This window comes from Nuphar pumila, chromosome 7, assembly GCF_984573655.1.
Source record: "Nuphar pumila chromosome 7, dmNupPumi1.hap1.1, whole genome shotgun sequence".
Lineage (NCBI taxonomy): Eukaryota > Viridiplantae > Streptophyta > Magnoliopsida > Nymphaeales > Nymphaeaceae > Nuphar > Nuphar pumila.
The window spans coordinates 29,280,574-29,300,035 of record NC_143255.1 but is presented as its reverse complement, the minus strand read 5'-3'; the positions used below and the strand labels follow the sequence as shown (position 1 = coordinate 29,300,035).

Here is a 19,462-nt window from a genome sequence, read left to right as displayed (position 1 = left end):
AATTGATATTGAACTAATTGTGAGATAGTTAACTCATGGGTGGTCATAAAAGGACCATGCATTCCTCCTAAAAAAGACATGTCAGAATGATTGGTGGTCATGATGGCTTTTCTTAGAGCCCATGTGGTTAGTGGAGGTTGGTCACCTTTACTAACCGTGTGAGGAAATAATCGTGGTTAGTGGATGTTGGCCACCTCTACTAACCATGTGATGAAATCTTATTTTACTACACAAGATGCAAGAAAAATATGACATTGCAATGCATAAAAAAGTGAGAGTTGAATTATAACTTGCACATGTATGTAGATATTTAGCATGAATGCTTATTTGAATGCATGAATATATATTTTATGTTTCATGCTTTAGATGTTTTATGCATGATATGCAATATGGTTATATTAATTTTATAATAATAATTATGACTATTTAGATATGGATATATTGATCCAAAATGATCAGGTGGTGGTTAAGGTGAAGAGAGTTTAAGCATATTGCATGAGTAATGATGCGCATGGATAGTGAGAGTATAGTCAATAATGAATTCTTGAAAAGTGAGAGCATTAACATATTTGGCAAATCATTTTTTATGAACTCATGAGATGTTACGTTTTTATAAATTCATAGGATGCTAAAAAATTATAGTACTCCACTAATATGCATGAGAATTTTGTGCGAGGTTGACATGATGATGTCCTATGACAGAGTTATATATGTGCATAATAATTCACCATGATGATACAAAACTATATACTACATAGTTAATGATGCAGTGAAAGTAAACAGGAATAAATTTTGCACATGACATTAGATATTAAAGGTTATGACTGAAATTTTTGATATTATGTAAAACCCATATAGTTATGTGAAATGAGTGCATGAAATGATCATGTTGAAAAATCAACCTAGTTTGTGAATTCATGATAATGATATATCATAAGAGAAAAGTCTAGCTAGTGTATGTAAAACCTCATGATGTCATGGTTAAACTAATACTATATGCATGAAAGAATCATGATTCATATGATAATGAAAAAACCACATGTCTATATGAGAAAATAACCCATAACATGAGAAAAATATCAAACTTAAATATTGATATAACCCTTGAAATTATGCATAGTCACTTGTTGGATGTTTTGTTATATATGATACATGATGCACCAATATTATATAATATATTTGTTCACCTCTACTGAAAGTGAAAGATAGATGGATTCAGTTATGGTCATTAGGTCTCACCCTAGAATCCAATGACTACCAAGGTAGTGGACCTTTAGAATGCATAGATAGTGGGGGGTGGTTATTGAATAGTAAGGTAGGTTATTTACAATTTGTGATAACTCCTCTACATTTTTTGGGCAGATGACAGCACCAAGGAGGTAATCTATAAGGGCTCATGCGTCTCTTCAAGAGATGCACAGTTGTAACAACAAAGTAAAAACTCCCTTGAAACAAGCCATCAATCCTCTCATCCTTGCGGTATCTTTCTTTCTCCATCCAGTAAATTTGTTGCAGGCATTCAATATGGGCCAACAAAATTTTCATTAAAAGGATTCAATTGGATGTCATCCTTGTGACAATTACAACTTATTCCAAAATTTAGGAAAAATATGGGAGCGAGTTCAACCATTCTTGTTGTTGAAGACAACCGTTCTTATTAAACAAAGGTCGGGAAGCCTTCCATGCTCCTAAGTCCTGCCGGCCATGGTGAAAAAAGATCAAGTGCAATCACATTTCACATTTAAATGTGCTGCTGCACCTGAACACCCACCATCTACTATTGGGACCCATAGTTGACAGGCTGTAAAGATGGAGGGTGCGTGCAGCGGCACATCACAAATGTGCAATGTGATAAAACCTGATCCAGCCTCGAGCTATGGTCGTCATACCTAATGGCATAAAGGCCCAAGGCTATACCCCTCACTAGGGCTGGTAAACGAGTGGAACGAATTGAACAAGGCAGGCTTGGGCTCGACTCGTTTACAAGTGGATTGAGTTTGTGGCTCGGCGCAGGTGTTCATTTTTAGCCAAGCCGATCATCCCTGAATGAAATGAGCCAAACACGATCTTGCATGTGTAAAAACATTTCATGTTATTTATATATGAAATATAATTTTGTTTATCTATTATACTTAAAATTCTATATTATATATATTACACTTAATAGTTCATATTTATGTTTATATTTTTTATTCATCCTTCTCCTTTTATATATATTTTATGCATTATTCTTTTCATGTATTACACTCAAAATATATATTATACATAAAAAATACATATCTTTTATCTATACGAGCTCTCCTGAGCCGAACACCCTATGTTCGGGCTCAACTCCTTTAAGCTAAAGGAGCTGCTCATGGCTCAGCTCCCCAGCTATAAGAACCGATCACAAATCAATTCCTGACGAGCCGAACTGAGCCCAGTATCAAGAGCTGCTCGGTTCATTTACCAGCCCTACCCCTCACCCATCAAAGAGCCTATTACTTCAGCCTTGCAGCAAGCTGGGGCACACACTTAACCAGGTATGGGGAGCCATTGTGGGCTTCATCCTTGTATATTCTGTCATTCTTTTGAATCAAGAAATGCAGAACTTCATTGAATTCTGGTTTATTGTTTGCCACACTTAAGATATGTCAGGCTTGAGAGGCGTATCAAGCTGACATTGATCAACATCTCTTCATTATCGAGTCAACAAATAATAAACATCGATCTAATAATGATACTTAATTTTTTCCAAGTATTATTAAGCATTTTAATGGTATGTGAATGAACTCCAATGACATTTTTTATGCAATGACTTATTTTAGTGACTACATAGAAAATTGTGATTTAAGGAACATGGTGGTCTATTTCTTTTTTGACATTGTCTAATTTTAGATACTTGTGACAATACTTTTATGCAATGATTATACTCCTACACCATTTTTTACATTGGCAATCAATATAATAAGTAGGTAAGGATATCAGATACTGGTTATAATAAATTTTTCTAATGGAAATATAAAATGTTTTGTTGAATAAACTATGGTAAGTTTCTTTTCTTTGGGAGATACTCGGTTGTGGTGCTCACGGTCTGATTACCCTGACCAACTTGTCAATAAGCAGTAGGTAGGCCCCTAATAAAATAACGCAGACCTATAAAATGAACAAAAGATTTTATTCATTATTATTTTATTAGAATATGATCCAAAATGGTATGCCTAAAGAATGAAATGAGAGAAGTGGAAATCAGTATATAAATATATAATTGACTGCTTGTACCTTAAGTTGTTTTTATACAATTTACTGTATATTGTATTAGTGTCGTATTTTTTTAAGATCAATTTGACAACTTGATGCCATTTACCACATTTTCTCCTTATATATTTATTGATTATATAGTTCACACACACATGCACACGTGCACCGCCTTATTAACTGTCACAAAGGTGCGGGTACGAGGACACTTGATGTGGGTTCGACTCGAAAGTTTTTTTTTTTGGAAAATAGGACAAGCGGACACAAAAAAAAATTAATCAATAAAACTACTTTTTGGTATTTTAATATTAAAAACATATTTTTATTGAAATAAAACTATAAAATATTTAATTAATAGTAAAAATATTCACCGTACGTGTCAGTGTCCACATGTCCGCTTGTGTCACCAGGGGCACGCCACCAAAATGGTGTCCCTGTGACATAGCATATTAATGTCTAGGGATGCCAAGGAAACAGGGTTTGGGTCAGATACAAGCAATTCCAAATCTAATTAATTAGATCGAGTAAAACACATAGAATCCAATTAATAATCAGTTTTGGATTGGTATGCATATTTTCATCCAATCTGAATCCAAATATGAACCTAGACCAAACTCTGAATCTGATGGATATTCCAACCCATTTACTTATAAAATGTGTCCAATTAGCTAATCAGACTTGGGTCCAGTATTGACTTTCATTCATCGGACTGAATCTGAATCTGAATCCAAATCCAAAACGAGTCTGACCCAATTACATCTCCCCATCACTGTCTACAAATTAAAGATCCCTAAGTATGTAAGTAGGGATGTCAACGGGCCTGGTTTACCCGAACCTGACCTGAACCAAACCCTATAGGGTCCAGGTATGGTGATAAATAAGAAGACCTGATTAAGACCTGCGTCCAGACCCAATGGTCTGATTGATTAATACATGGACCCGGGTATAGTTTGTGAAATTTTATACCAGACCCAGACCTGACCCAAGTTCCAATTAAGACCCACAAATTTTCAATGTAAAAAAATATGGTTTTACCGGGTATGGTCCGTGTTTTGTTCATGTAGTTTTTATTGGGACTGGGTATGGTTTTTCTTATACTGAACCTGATTAGACCAGGGTCCGAACCTGATTTAATACCTGAAAATCTGATCCAAGTCTGATTCCACCAGGGTCCCAACCAAACCCGACCCGTTGACACCCCTACATGTAAGTGAATACTGAGATGTGACTTTTAAAACAGTTGATAATGTTAATCTTATTACTGAATATTGGTTACCCCTGTTGAGAACAATGTAAAATGGTCAACATATTTAGAAACTATATAAGATCTATTATCCTACAAATGTCTCCAAATTTTTTATTTTTTAACATAGTTTTTTAAGGTGCATAAGAAGACATAAGGATCTGCCATGTATAAGAATGTGGTTTTGTGTTACCAAGTGAGAAAGCAATATGATGCATATCCTAACTTAATTCTAAAGAAAACATGCCTAAGTTTTATGATGAGTGTCTTGCTACACTCATGATGGTGAAATTTATCATCATCGGTTGAGAATTCCTATCAGATGGTGTAAGGAAAAAGAAAAGTTTCATGGAAGTTATTGCGGTGCATGATCATATAACAATGATGTGACAAAATTTACTTTATTTTGTTAAAAAATTTATATTTTTCTTTGTATTTTGTGTACACTATTTTTAATTCGATACATTCTTGAGATTTTTCTGAAAAATATAAGTTTTATCTAGTGAGATTTTCCTTAAAAGAGAAAATCCCAAATACTAAGATTTGTGACATTAATTGGATTAGTGATGCAGATCAAAGGTGAGGCCTGATTCAGGCCAACATAATCCATTCGGCATTTTGTTATTTGTTTTTTCTTTTTTCTTTTTGGTCTTCTATATCTATATATCTGATCATATTCAGAATTAGGAAGTGTGTCTGAGTTTAAAAGTTCATCATAATTAGAAAGTGATGCAGGAGCGGAGCAGAAAAACCGGGTCTATAAGGATTCATTTTGATCCATTTGTATTTTGAATTTTTGTTTGTTATTTTGGATATTCCTGTATTTAGATCTTGTATCTGTTCCACAATTTTATGATAGATTTTTTTTTTAAGTTAATCTTAATAGGAAGTTTGTTTTTACCAGAATTAAGAAATCTTCCTCTTTAAATGGGGATCTATTTGTTATAGAGAGTGGGATTGTGAGATATTTCTAGTTCCAGTGAATTTCTTTGTTACTTCCTGCTTTTGCTTTCTATTTTCTGTTTTTCTTAGATATTTCTAGATAATCTAGTGCAGCTTTAGCTTCGGCATCAAATCTGTAGGTTTCAGGAATGTTCTTCCTGATTTGCTACAGTACAAAGTTAATAAGAATTAGAAAGTTTTAAGTTTATCAAAATTAGAATTCCTCATCTATAAATAGATGAGATGTGTAGGAGACTATAGAGAGTTGGTTATGTGACGATTTCTTGTTTCTATTATTTCCTGTTATTTTCAGTTTTGGTTTAATTTTCAGCTATTTCTAGTTTTCTTACGATCTAGCTTGTAGTTTAGTTTTGCTATCAAATCTATGGGTTTAATACCGATCTTCCAGCAGTCCTGGCATCAATATCAGTAGGACTGATTTCAATTAAAACTTAAAAGTAGGTTTTAATCCAGAAAAAATGAGCTTAGAACACATCTGACGGCTACCAATCTAATATCAAACATTTTAAACTAAAATTATAATTTTACCATTTAATAAAGGCTTAATCCATTTAATGAGCCATCTGGTAGCTTGCCACCAATGTTTTTATCGGAAAATAAATCATATTATTCCATCTTACCTCTGGATATTGAAAAGAAAACAAATTTGGTGTTAGGTAGCTTTCCAGAAACAACCAAGTGCATTTTTAACCTGTTAAGTTTCCAATTTCATTAATATTAAGTATTTGCAACAAGTTCAATTTCACCTGGTTAAATGCTACTAGTATTAGGTCAACTGTCTTAACCTTGGGTTACTCATTTATTTATATTTATGATGGTGTTGTTCATACAAAATAATATTCATAACGGTATTCTTTTTTCTCATTCTCCGTGTGTGTGTGTGTGTGTGTGTGTGAGAGAGAGAGAGAGAGAGAGAGAGAGAGAGAGAGAGAGAGAGAGAGAGAGAGAGAGAGAGAGAGAGAGAGAGAGAGAGTCCGAATGTTTTTAGCATATCGGGCCAGAGTACTTTACAAAGTATTTGGGCTGACCCGACCATTTTGTAAAGTACCCGGGGGATCAGGTGCAATGTGATTGCACAAAAAATATGCCTCCATCCCCTTAAATGACACCTGTCCAGTTCAAGCAGTGGGCCCTACAAATTGACTGATTAACCACAGGTGGCATTCAAAGAGGAGGCACCTTTTGCTTTTCTTTTCTTTTTTGTGTAATCACATTGCACCTGATCCACTGCCCTAACCTTCATAGAACCTGAAAAGATCAGTTGCAATATGATTGCACAAAAAATTGTAAAGGTGTGGTCACAAAAGGGCGATCAGTTGCTTAATGCACAATTTTTGTGCAATCAAATTGCACCCTATCCGGACTCTCTTGGAACTGTTGTGAAAAAAAAATGAAGAACCCTATCCGGACTCTCTTGGAACTGTTGTGAAAAAAAAATGAAGAAATATCCTGGTAAAGCTGATCCCAAGTATACAATATAGTATCGCCGACTGTATGTACCATCTAGCTGAAAAACCATTGCTACAAAACTAGGGTTGGTAAAAAAACCCATCCACTTGCATCTCCTTTCCATTTGACTCACCTAAAGCTCACTTTGGAGCCAGGATTCTAACCTAGGGTGGGCACGCATACAAAGTAAAAAAAAAATTACAAACAATATGTTTTTTAAGAAAAATTACAAATAATATGTTTAAAAAAACAAATCAAAACCCCATTTTCTACAAACATCATAAATGGTTCATTTATGTTAGACAAAAAAACCTTAATATTCTAACCAAAATCAAATCACTCAATATTCATAGATTCATGTTAATGGTAATTAGAAAAAAAATACAAAAAACTTAAAACTATAAACTAAATATTTATATCATTCTAAAAAAATAAATCAAAATTAATCACTACAAACAACATAAATTATGCATTTATTCTAAGTAATAAAAAAACACTAATATTCTAACCAAAATCACATCTTGCAATATTCATATATTCATTCCTAATGATAAATTAAAAAAAAAACATAGAAAACCCCTTAAACCATAACTAAACATTTATGTCATTTAAAAAAAAACTAATCTCTACAAACATTATACTTATGTAATTATGATTAATTAATAAAAAACCATTAATATTCTAACAAAAACCAAACCACATAATATTCATGGATTCATGCCTAATGGTAATTAAAGAGAAACACACACCTTAAAACCATAAACTAAACATTTACTTCATTCTACAAAAAAGCAAATAAATATCTTAAATCCTAACAAACATCACATTATATGCTAATTGAAAAAAAAAACCTTAATTAAATATTTATGTCATTTGAAAAACCAAACTTCATTATATAATCATGTAATTAAAAAAAAAACAAAAACAAATCAATACCCAAAATCTTAAAAAAAATCATAGATTTATGCTGATTGAAAAAAAAGCTCTAATATTTTTAACAAAAAAACAAGCATTCATTATTCATGCTTAATGCTAATTAATAAGAAAAAGAACACACACACAAACAAAACACTAGCAAGGGCAAATGACCGAAGAGAGAGAGGACCACAGCAAGGGCGGATAGCAGGCACCGACAGAGCCTCGCAGGCCCAGAGAGAGAGAGAGAGACGACTGGCATTTAGCCTGTTCTAGTTGCAAGGTATCACACACTGGATTGTGTTCTGCCAACATGGTCTTTTATTTTGAAATTTTAACAAATCTTGTGTAGATATCTCAATCTATAGAATAAGTTCATTTTCTACTAAACCAACCATGTAGATTTTATACCAACGGGGCTCTGAGCACGGTTGGTAGGAGCGGTCAGTGCACGTCTCCTTGTGGTGGGAGGTTGCAGTTCAAAACAAACCCCAGCTTGCCTTTCAAAAAAAAAAAAATCATGTAGATTTTATGAAGAGTTAGATACACATCCTATCTACCGAGGTGGTATTCCATGTGGTAAGCGGGGTCCTGTGCCAAGCTAAAGGCCCAGATTTTAACCCCTCTGTCACATGGGGCTTAAGAGATATCTGGTAGGTGTCTGCCTAACCTCAGCTTGCCTATAAAAAAAAAATTATCATACACGTGAATGCATCACTTACACATACATAAAAATATAGTTTTCTACTAGACAGTATATTTGTACAAAATACTTATCATGAATATGTTATTGTGTTCAGGCCCCAGTGTCCCGTCCTTAGCTCAGTGAGGACGTGAGCTGTATGGTTACCGTGAGTTGTATTGTTGATCAGTAAGTAACCATTTTTTTTTATGATGAGGAACCCTCGCCGGGCTCACCGGTAAACCCCACTGACACCCAAGCCCTTACAAAGCCCACCAATTAAAGGGATTCACACACCCGGTGAGAGTCAAACCTAGGACAAAGGGGGTCAGCACTAGGGGTGGCAATTTCTGACACGACCCGCCAACCCGCTTTTTAGGCGGGTTTGGGTTTGGCTTAAACGGGTTCGTGTCGTAAACGGGTCAACCCGCCTAACCTGTTTGTTAAACGGGTCGGGTTCGTGTTAGGGGTATGCCAACCCGCCAACCATATTTTAATAAATGGGTTAGGTGGGTCGGGTCAACCCGTTTACCCGAACCCGACCCACCAACCCGTAAACTTTTCAATGTAAAACCCTAAACCCGACCCGTCAACCCGCCCACGAACCCGTTTACCCGGCCCGTTTATTAAACGGGTTAACTGTGTCGTGTCGGGTTACCCGTTCAATAAATGGATCGGGTTCATGTTTGCCACAGCCGACCCGTTTAATAAACGGGTCGGGTTCGTGTTGAGGTATGCTGACCCACCGACACGACCCGCCAACCCGACCCGATTGTCACCCCTAGTCAGCACCTTCTCCCCAAGCCCGCTGGCACTCAGGCGACCTGGGCAGATGCAGCTGGTCAGTAACTATCACTTTGCAAAATGTCACTGCCCTTCAAGATCAACTTCAACAGGATGTCATGTTTGACTCATCTAAGCAATCTTGCACCATTAATGAAAGCTTCTACAAGCCCAGATGGATTTTGACTATAGAGTTTCCAAATTGTGTGAGTTGGTCAACAGACCAAGCCGCTCAAATGAGCTCACAACTGAACCAAGTCAACTGAATTTTTAAGCATTGATTGTCAAAGTATTTCTCAAATCTATAAAACTTCACTTAGAGCAGCCAGAATAAGCTCAAATACAAGAAAAAGAGATAATGTTTTTTATGTACTCAGCTGGGATAGATGGATTGGATTTTATCCCAACAAATCTGACTCCATTTAGTCGGATTTGGTAAGCCAAAATGACATTCAATTATAATCAGATGTGGATATGGTCTTGATTTTTTGCAACCGAATCCCAAAAATACCCAGACTTGATGGATAACAGAATCAGGTTACATGTAAATAACTGGTTATGGTATGAGCTTTTCATCATCCAAATCCGAATTTGAATTGGAATCCGTTTAGCCAACATCCAATCAGTCGGATATGGTATTGGCCACATCCGACCCCAATCCGAACGTTTACATCCCTAGGTGTTACTTGTGAACAAAAGGCATGTAGTGGTTGCATAAAGCCTTCTATGATCAATGCACTTATCCAACTGGCTAAAATTAATGATTCTCTTAATTATATAGCTTAGGAAACTTAATCTGCATACCACTTTGGTTGTGACGTAGGATTCAAGTTTCCAACCAACCGGCAAGAAAAAAATTGATTTATTTAAACATAGTTTACTAATTCATTGCTTCCATATGTTGTCACAAGTGGAAGACCAACACACTTTGATTAGTTTATATATATATATATATATATATAAAAGAAAATGGGTTCTTGATAAACCCATTAGGTGCTAAACCACGTGCTAAATGGGTTTTTCGAACTTCTCCCGTGCTTTTTATGCAGTTCCAGCCCCGTAAATGTGTTGGGCACAGTCAATTTACTAAGAATCCACACCTGGATCATGTGTTTTCTATGAAAAAAAATGATGTTTGGAGCCTAAAAAATTTACAAAGATTTTGGACAGTTTATTTTTAGAACTTTATAAAAACCCAAGCGTGTTGGAATCAAATGCTTCAAGAGCTGATTAATCTAAAATCAAGTAAATAGATCACATCTGTACGGTCAGAAATTATAAATAAAATAAAAAAGCCCAAAAAACTCATTTACCACGGACTCGTTACTATATATATATATATATATATATATATATATATATATATATATATATATATATATATGAGGATAGATGGCTGATCTTTTTTGTGCCCTACCGAGCTTAGATAGGGTTTTTTTCTTTTTTCAAATCTGACTTTGTGTTTTGCATGATCCATTTGCTAAGAAATCCCAGTTGGATCATTTTTTTTGAAAAAAATGATTTTTTAAGCATTGATTATTTTTTAAAAGTGTAGACCATTGATTTTTTAATCTTTGAACAATCCAAAAGCCTATTCCCACAAAATCAAGCATGTACATCATATTTGTATGGTCAGATTTTAGAAAAAATAGAAACAATCTTTAATGTTATTGAATTTTCTGTGCTTTTTTCAAAATTTTAAAAATTAGAGATGTGATCTATATGCTTTGGAGCATTTGATTCAGATGCATATGGATTTTATAAGGTTTCAAAAATCAACAGCCTACAATTTCATAAATTTGAGACTTCAAATATCATTTTTTCCAGAAATTGAAATCAATGATACTGAGCACATCTATGATGTCAGAATTTTGAAAAAAACACACCCAAAAACCAGTAGCATTGTTTCATTAAGCAGTATGCCCATTTTGTAGGTTTCCATATATATATATATATATATATATATTCCCTTAGAAATCTGGCAAACTATATATAGGTCACCAAAAAGATGCTCATCTTCATTCACAATAATTATTAGATTCTAACACCAACTAGCCATTAATTGTCAGTTTTATATTAATCAAGTAACAGCAATGCAATACAACTAACAAATAAACTAGCAGTTGCTTCAACAAACAAAAAGCTTCTTCCTTATATAAAAATTCCAATGCCAATTAGTAAAGTCTCCGGCCTCTTATATGAAAAGCAACAAAAGAATCACTGTCATAGCACATTATATGTGATCATGATAAGTATGACAGGACTTCTAAGCTGTTTATGCCAAGAGTCTTATGTTGGAGTCACATGGCCGACCAGAGCATCCCCGGTTTCCCAATTCTATGATTTAACATCTAAAAATAATAATACCAATCACAACAGTATAAGTAAATTATTGTGAATACGGGCCCAGTGCCTACAATATTAGACTTTGCCTAATTTTCAACAGTAATGAATCTACTTTTAAGATAACTTTTAAGATAAGGGATTATGACATTCATATATAATATGATTTCCTTCTTGGCTACATGCACATAGGGTGCTAGAGTTTCTATCTTTTATGTTCCAAGTTGCAAGTAACCCTCATGATTTCATCCCCACAGAATTTGATTTCATCCCCACAGAATTACACCAATGTAGAATTTTGTATTCTGTAGATGAATTTATCATATGAAAGCAACAGATTGTGTAAGACAAAGCAAAGAAGAACAAAGACGGATAGATATTCAAGGGGAGCACCATGACGAGAATTCATAGCCAAATTCATAAAATATGATTCAAGAAGAAATAATACTCCACGTCAAGTTGTTAAATACCATTGTGAAATCCTACATCATGAGTTCAGGGGATGAATGCAGCACACTGGGTTTGATCACATCCACAGAGGGGGGAAAAATCATTCATAAAATATGATCGAACAGAAGATAATTCATAGTTCATACATCATCTAGCAAAAACTGTTAAGAAACCAACAGCACCCACTGTAATCACCATTGACACCAAACACCACTTACAGTTCCAACAGAACATCAGATGAAATCAGAGAGCAAATTACATAGTCTTGTATGTATTATACGAACTAAACTCCTGCTCTCAAGTAATCTCTTCCGAATTCTGATACTGGCATGCAGAATTTGAGGTTGTTGGCATGTTAATATGATGACTGCAGTTCATGGAGTAATCAACAAACACGAAGACGACATGAAAGAAACTATCTCTGCAAGTCCCAAGTTTAAAAAACTGGATCAGGTCGGGTGACGAACGGAAAAGAATTTACATGTAGATTGTCCCTGGCTGCTAGAAATCACACACAGCTCCTCGGAAACAGATCGAACAGTGTTCCAACCGCAAAACTGCTGCTCTCATCAGCAATCAGCTTCAAAGATCTCGCGACCATGAGCCAGAGCAGGAGACTCGAACCAATTGGATGTATGTTTCTCCATTTTCTCATCAAAAAGAATCTCTTGGTACCGGCATTCGCTGCTGCAAAACGCTTTCTCGCCTCTGAAATCACAAAAAAAAAACTAATATCAGGGGCTGTTAATTAAAAACTAAACCGACTTAGATTTGAGAAACAAGATTAGGAAACAAACAACCAAAAAAATAGAGAATGGGTGTCAAAGATTACAGTTACCTAGCAAAGAACAATTTCAAGAGAAACCAAAGTGGAACAATATTTCTAATATCACAAAGACAGCCTACAGGTTCAAACAAAGATGGGCATAACCCACAATTCTTGATGAAGTCACATACTACAAAAAAGTAGAGTTTTTCAATAAAGGAGAAAAAGCAAAAAGAAGCCCATTCTTTTATCAATTAAAGGAAAGGGAAAGGGAACTCAATCAAGATCAATTGAAAACTTCAAAATTATAATTCCAACACTAGCAGTAGCCTCCTTTCACTGTTTCAATAGTGATCACAATGATCCCCGTCCAATCTATCTAACAATTCAAACATTTATCCAATAAACAACTTCAAGAAGACTTGGCCATAATAAATGCATTGCAATTAGATCTAAAACAAGACCTGTACATGAAGATATCATCTTTGTCGCCGAGCTTTCTCTTGCAGGCATGGCAGAAGCTCAAAAAATCATCCGAAGGGAAGGAGCAGGGCCCCCGGCGACCGGAAAACACTGGCCACTTCTTCCTGCTAGCAGGTTGCTCAGCAGTACAGGTCTCTACTATACGATCTCCATAGATATGGGTGGTCCTCGGATTCGGACCATGCGTGATCACGCAGGTATAGTCCTCTGAGAGCTCCATCTCCCTCGGCGTAAGGCACCTGAGAAACGCCTCGGGCGCCGCAGAATTCGCTGCCGAAACAGGGGACTCCATTTGAAGGGGGATCTGAATCTTGAGATGTGAACCGAACAGGACCATCTTGTTCTCTGGCTTAGACAGCCCATTTTCCACATTAATCTCCTGATCAAGTGCATCAACCAGACCAAGCCCAACCCATGGATGATGCTTACACTCAGCAACTGGCTCAGGTGACTTAGACCTCTTGTCAGACCAGAAGTAGTTCCCAAACCCAGAGATTGGCTTGCTGTCAAGAATGGAAGTTGGGCTCATTATGGATTCACCATCCTGAAACCCCTTTGTGTTAAACCCAATGAACAACCTAGGGGAGCTCAAAAATGAGCAACTGGGCCTCCCATATCTCCTATCACTGGGTGATAGCACAACACCAGAATGCCCATTCTCACACATCAGATTGGTCTTACTACCACCAACACCCCTAGACCTCTTCTTCAACATCAGTTTCTCTCTCTACCCCTCCTATCCATCCATGAAAACAAAAACAAAACTTGGGTCAGTAGGAAGCCATCAAGACAACCAAAACCATGATGAAAAACCACCATGAGAACCCATTTGGTGCTCACCTTAGCGGTTGGTTCTTGAGAGAACCTGCCTCAAAACCCAAACCCACCATTTTTTTTTACAGAGAAGGTGGGATTTTTAGAGTACTCAAAAAGAGATACATCACTGATTCCATCAGTTTCATTTTAGAGAGAGAGTGATAAGAACGCCACCATTCTAGAGAGAAACAGAGTGATATGAGAAAACCCTCATTTCAGAGAGAGAAAAGGGTGGTTCTCCTTCAGGAAGGGGAGTCAACCATGGATTTGCAGGAGGTATAAGGCGGTCTGCATGAGAATCAGGGAGATCGTGGTTTCGGTAAAACCGCCTTTAGAGAGGATGGTGGAGCTCCTGGGGTTTATATAGACGAATTTTCCCCAATTTTTCTGATTTTTTTTCTCTTAATTACATTTTTCCTTTTTTTTTTAAAAAAATAAAAAAGAAAAGAAAATAGGTGACGCCAAAAGTACGTCTCTCCGTAGAGTTAAAACCTCCCAGGTGCCGTACAATAGTTAACCTGGGTTCAACCGCACCCGCAAAACGAATTTACCAAATTAGGTACTAACGTTTAGTCATGGACGGAAACGGTATCATTGAGGGTATTTTCGCCTTTTGATTTGAAGAAAGTCGTCCCCAATAGAATATTCAGTGATAATGCGAATGTGAATTTGACAATTTCTGACCCTTCATGGCTTATACGTCCCTATAACTGTTGATAAAGACATATATGTCCCTAACGAATTGCATTGTAGGAACACGATCATGTATGTCATTTTTAAAGAGTCTGAGGGCATAATTGAGAATTAGGGATTTTAACGTCAAATTTGGGGCCTGATATGACTTTTCTCAAATGGCGAACGTACCCTTAAACCCAAGCCGGAAACGGGAGCCTCAGCACCTCTGTGATTACAGAAATAACCTCTTTCCAAACCAGCAACTCTCTTTGCGATACGGTAATTTAATTTTTTTATAGGGATAAATTAGTAACTAGAAATGATTTGACGCTTTGACGGAAGACCTTTACTAAGAGAGGATTCTAGAGCGGATTAATTTAAATACAGAGAGAAAATTTACCGAAAACCTCCAGAGTTTACCACCAAAGACGAAAAAAGACCTACGCATTGTAGAACGTACGTTCTGACTTTTTGACTCTCTAAATGTCCAAGCTACCCTCCATTGAAGAAGCTCCCATGTAATTCAAAATCAGGAATAGCTTGTAAGGGTAATTTCGTCATTTAAAAGTCAAACCCCAAAATCGTACTCCGCGCGGTGCCGGGTAATTATTAGGAGTGATAATGACTAATGAGGCCGCGGTGCTTAACTGCGCGCCGAACGGATTCTTAACGCTGTTAGGAGCCTCAGACGGTGTGCCGTTTTTGGTGGGACCCACAGGGGAACGGAATGGAGGATTCACGGACCGTCTGGACCCGAGCCACGTCAGCAGGCTAAACATCTGGGGAGGTTCTCCTCCGCGGCGGGCCCCAAACGTCTGCCCTCCGCGTCCAGTATCCATCGGGCCCCACCACCATCACTTTTTATCCTTTTTCTCGGAAGCGGACGGGGGTCTGGCAAGGGCACATTTACAAAATGACATTTTTGTCTCTGACTGCAAACGGGTCGGACCATGCATGGTCGTGTCTGATCCGTTTCACCAGTGTAATGTGATGTGCTGCCCCGACTACAATACAAGACATGTGTTGATGGGACCCACGAACACATGTTGCGTGGTTAGGCGGAGCATTGCATTTTTTTGTGAAATGTGATTGCACCGGATCCGCTCAAATTCTTAATGCATACAAAAGTTGGATGTAACCAACTTGGATGCAAACTATTTGTATCCGGAACAGTTAAATACATGGAGATTTGAATCAGAAACAGCCAAAAAATTGCAAAACTTACCCAATGACGTCCTTAGTAATCAAATGAGTGGTTATATGATAGTACCAAGTTATGTAAGTAGGGAAAAACCATATAAGGGAAAGCTATATGTATATGTTGGATTTAACTTCACAACTATTCCTGGTGACACGAGTTGGATAAGCTTTGACGTGATGACATGACCTAGACATTATTTTAATTTAAATAATATTTATATATTAAAATCTTAAAAAATTACAAAACAACTATCATGTTTTTTCAAAAAAAAAATCGAGTTTAAAAAAAAAAACCGCTAAACTTATTACAAAGAGAGCAGGGCAACCACCACACACTGTTCACCAACCAAGATCCTCATATAAAAAACCCACCTGCTACCTCCCCCATACGCCTGACAGAAACAGACCACTGAGAACTCCCTGGATAGGGAGTGCACCCAAGTGCATATATACTCCTCCTTCCTAGACCGAAGGTCCCAAGCCTTGCTATGAATTTAGGCTAGACCCGATACCACTATCACCAAATATCCTATGCGCACCAAGTGCTACGCGTGTGAATTTATCCAAGTTGGAAGGTACTTAACCAAATCTCCAAAAGCAACATCCTCTGATCCGTTGTCATACTACTTAACCAAACAATGCTCCACGTATGTGCCATCACATACCATCGCCTCAACGATGATACCATTGTTCATCGCATGCCATGCTACCATTGCATGTCACTGATAGCTCAACACATACTGTGCAATACCACATCTGATGCATTTGTCACTCAATAGAGCTCAACACTGCACCTGTCACATTCCAGCAAGCTCGGTCCGGGACACTATCAATGTTTTATTCTAATACTTGACATTTTGACTTGTAAATTTTTGGCACCATAAAACATTATAGAAAATGCAAATTTTGAAAATCCACAAAGAAAAAGAAAAAGATATTTGGCAACGTGTCAAAGAAAAAAGAAAAAAAGGGGTGTTTGGGAGCACCTGATATAGGTCATTTCTTATATGCTAACTTTGTTCATATTATCCTTTTACTAATGATGCTAAGTACGATTGCTCATACATTTTGGATGAACTCTTCATTTAATTTATGAGCCTTAAGAAACCACATTTATGGGGTGTTTGGCAGCACCTGCTATGCATTTCATAGGACAAGTTGGGATATGCCATTTTATTCAAAGTTTGCACGCAAAGCAATATCTCAAATTGTATTACATCTCTAGACAATATATACTTCTAACTTGTTTATTTTACACTTCTGAAAAATTTCAAACTCAGCATCTGGCCATGACATCTTGTACCATTCTATTTCACGCATAGAAACTTTGACAATACTTATCGAAATAAAGTAGAGATAGGAGTCAATTTAAGCACTATTCATCTTTAAAAGGATGATCAATCTTGTATCGCATCATAATTTTTCTTGTTTTGATATTTACACAAAAAAACCACCCCAGGATCATAGACCTAGCTAGCTGCACTGGCTCTACCTGCCGTACTTATGGTCGTTGTCCTGGCAGTGTAAAACTCCGTGGGCTTACCCCTTGACCACACAATTTAGAATATGTATTTGATTGCTTTAGATTTCAGATCTGATGTAATATGAAATCCTAGGGTCTCAGATCTTAAGATTAAGGTGTTGACCCTTTGTCCCAGGTTAGACTTTAGTTGGGTGTGTGTGGGTGCCTTTAACTTGTGGGCTCTATAAAGGCTTGGGTGTCAGTGACACCACCAGGAGGATTACCTCGTAGGGGGGTAGGTCTAGTAAGTAGACTGGTTCTCGACAAGGGTTTCTCATCATAAAAAATATCTTAAGGTTTGTAATACATGATTCCCTGCCTTGGGCCAAAAAAACTGTGCACCAGATTAGACTTTTAACTATCATATTGCCCTAATAAACTAGAAAGTTACATTTTTATTCTTATTTCAAGGAATAAAGCAACATATATAATTAGTGTATTTTGCAAAATAGTCGGTCTTACTCTCAATTTGTAAAACTTGTTAGCATAAAATGGATCGTGAAAGAGCCACTTACCAGATGTGACCTTGGACGATCCGAACAACACTTCAGTGGATGTGGGTGGTCAACATTCTCCTTAACCTATCGACACCCGTGATGAGCCAAGGCCTCCAAGTCGAAGGTGAGCAAGACCCTTGAACCCAAATGAGAGAGAGAGAGAGAGCACCTCGATTGCACTCATCAAGCAACCATGCATCTCTTTATATAGTTGGAGGATAGTGGGGGTTATGGATGACATTCATACATTTGAACCCTTCACATGTCATATTGAATGTGAACCTTTCACATTCACGTCACCCCATCCCCACTAATGTCTTTCATTAAATGTGCCTTGTGTCAAACTGAGTCACTCACGGTTGGACCTGATTCGAAATGCCCAATATTCTCTCATGTGGGTTCTTTATCGTTATCTCGATTCAATTTTTATGTGGGTTCACATGTTACTCGGTATCACAAGAATGAATCATGAGTCATGGAGCTTAACACCTTTGTATGAAATATCATATTTTTATGCACTATAATATTATTCATTTTTAGTGTTTTAGCATGTTAAGACTACCTTTATGAATATGTTGGTCTCTAATACATTCTATTAGTCCTTTAATATTGTTATTTTGCTATTTTCTCTACTCAAATAAGAGATTCTTTATACATAATTAACAATACAAAAAATTATAGAAAATCAATATAGCTTAATAAATGTGATCACATATAACCATAATGTATTGTCATACATAAGAAAAAATCAAATAAACCCATCTCAATTATATGTTGATAATATAATCTCGGTGCTAGCCTTTAGTAAGGAGATCCACAATCATTTCATTCGTATTGATTGCATCTATACACATTAAATGATTTTTAGTTCTTTATTTAACAACAAAGTATTTTAACTTCATATGTCGATATAAGGTGAAACACTTGTTATTTGAGCATGATAGCTTCATTATCACATAAGATCTTTACTGGCATCTTAATAAAGTCCATTATACCAAGACCAAAAATGAAGCTTCTAATCTATATGGCCTGAGATAAAATCTCGTTTAAATCAATTATTTTTGCTCCAATAACTTTCAAAAATTCATTCATTGTCCTGCAGTGAGAGATGACACCTTGAATATTCTTAGCCACTCACGATTGCAAAAGCAACAGGCAAAGATTATTTGAATAATTTTACTTCTCATAGACAACCTTTTGTTCGACCTTGTTATTTTCTGTATGAGTGAGAGATTAATCACTATATACGAGATTCATTTAAAAAAGATAAATGTGAGATCCTTTATTATTCACATTTTTTAAGGCAAGCATAATATAGTAATTATCGTTTCACTTTGATGAAAAAAATAATACTTTGAGTTGTTTCGCCCCCTCAATTCTCAAAGAATTGACTTCAATTGGTGAAACTAGTAGATCATATAACCAGAGATAATTTGGC

The 19,462-nt window shown here is 36.4% G+C and overlaps 1 protein-coding gene across 1 annotated transcript; it reads right to left on the bottom strand.

Moving 5' to 3' along the window:
- Window positions 1-12,229: 12,229 nt before the first annotated feature.
- On the bottom strand, window positions 12,230-14,444 carry LOC149831692 (FCS-Like Zinc finger 8-like). Its single transcript, XM_090012174.1, has 3 exons — window positions 14,155-14,444; window positions 13,296-14,050; window positions 12,230-12,773 (listed from the first exon to the last, which is right to left on the bottom strand). Exons 2-3 carry the CDS (start codon window positions 14,027-14,029, stop codon window positions 12,635-12,637), a joined length of 873 nt encoding a protein of 290 aa, XP_089868300.1. The 5' UTR covers window positions 14,030-14,050; window positions 14,155-14,444; the 3' UTR covers window positions 12,230-12,634.
- Between the last annotated feature and the right edge of the window lie 5,018 nt (window positions 14,445-19,462).

What these genes read in the sequence shown, in the direction of transcription:
- LOC149831692 (XM_090012174.1), bottom strand. Translation starts at nt 14,029, where the DNA reads ATGTTGAAGAAGAGGTCTAGGGGTGTTGGTGGTAGTAAGACCAATCTG. An exon ending in GATGATATCTTCATGTACAG is followed by an intron (nt 12,774 to 13,295) that starts GTCTTGTTTTAG and finishes TTGTGATTTCAG; the next exon opens with AGGCGAGAAAGCGTTTTGCA.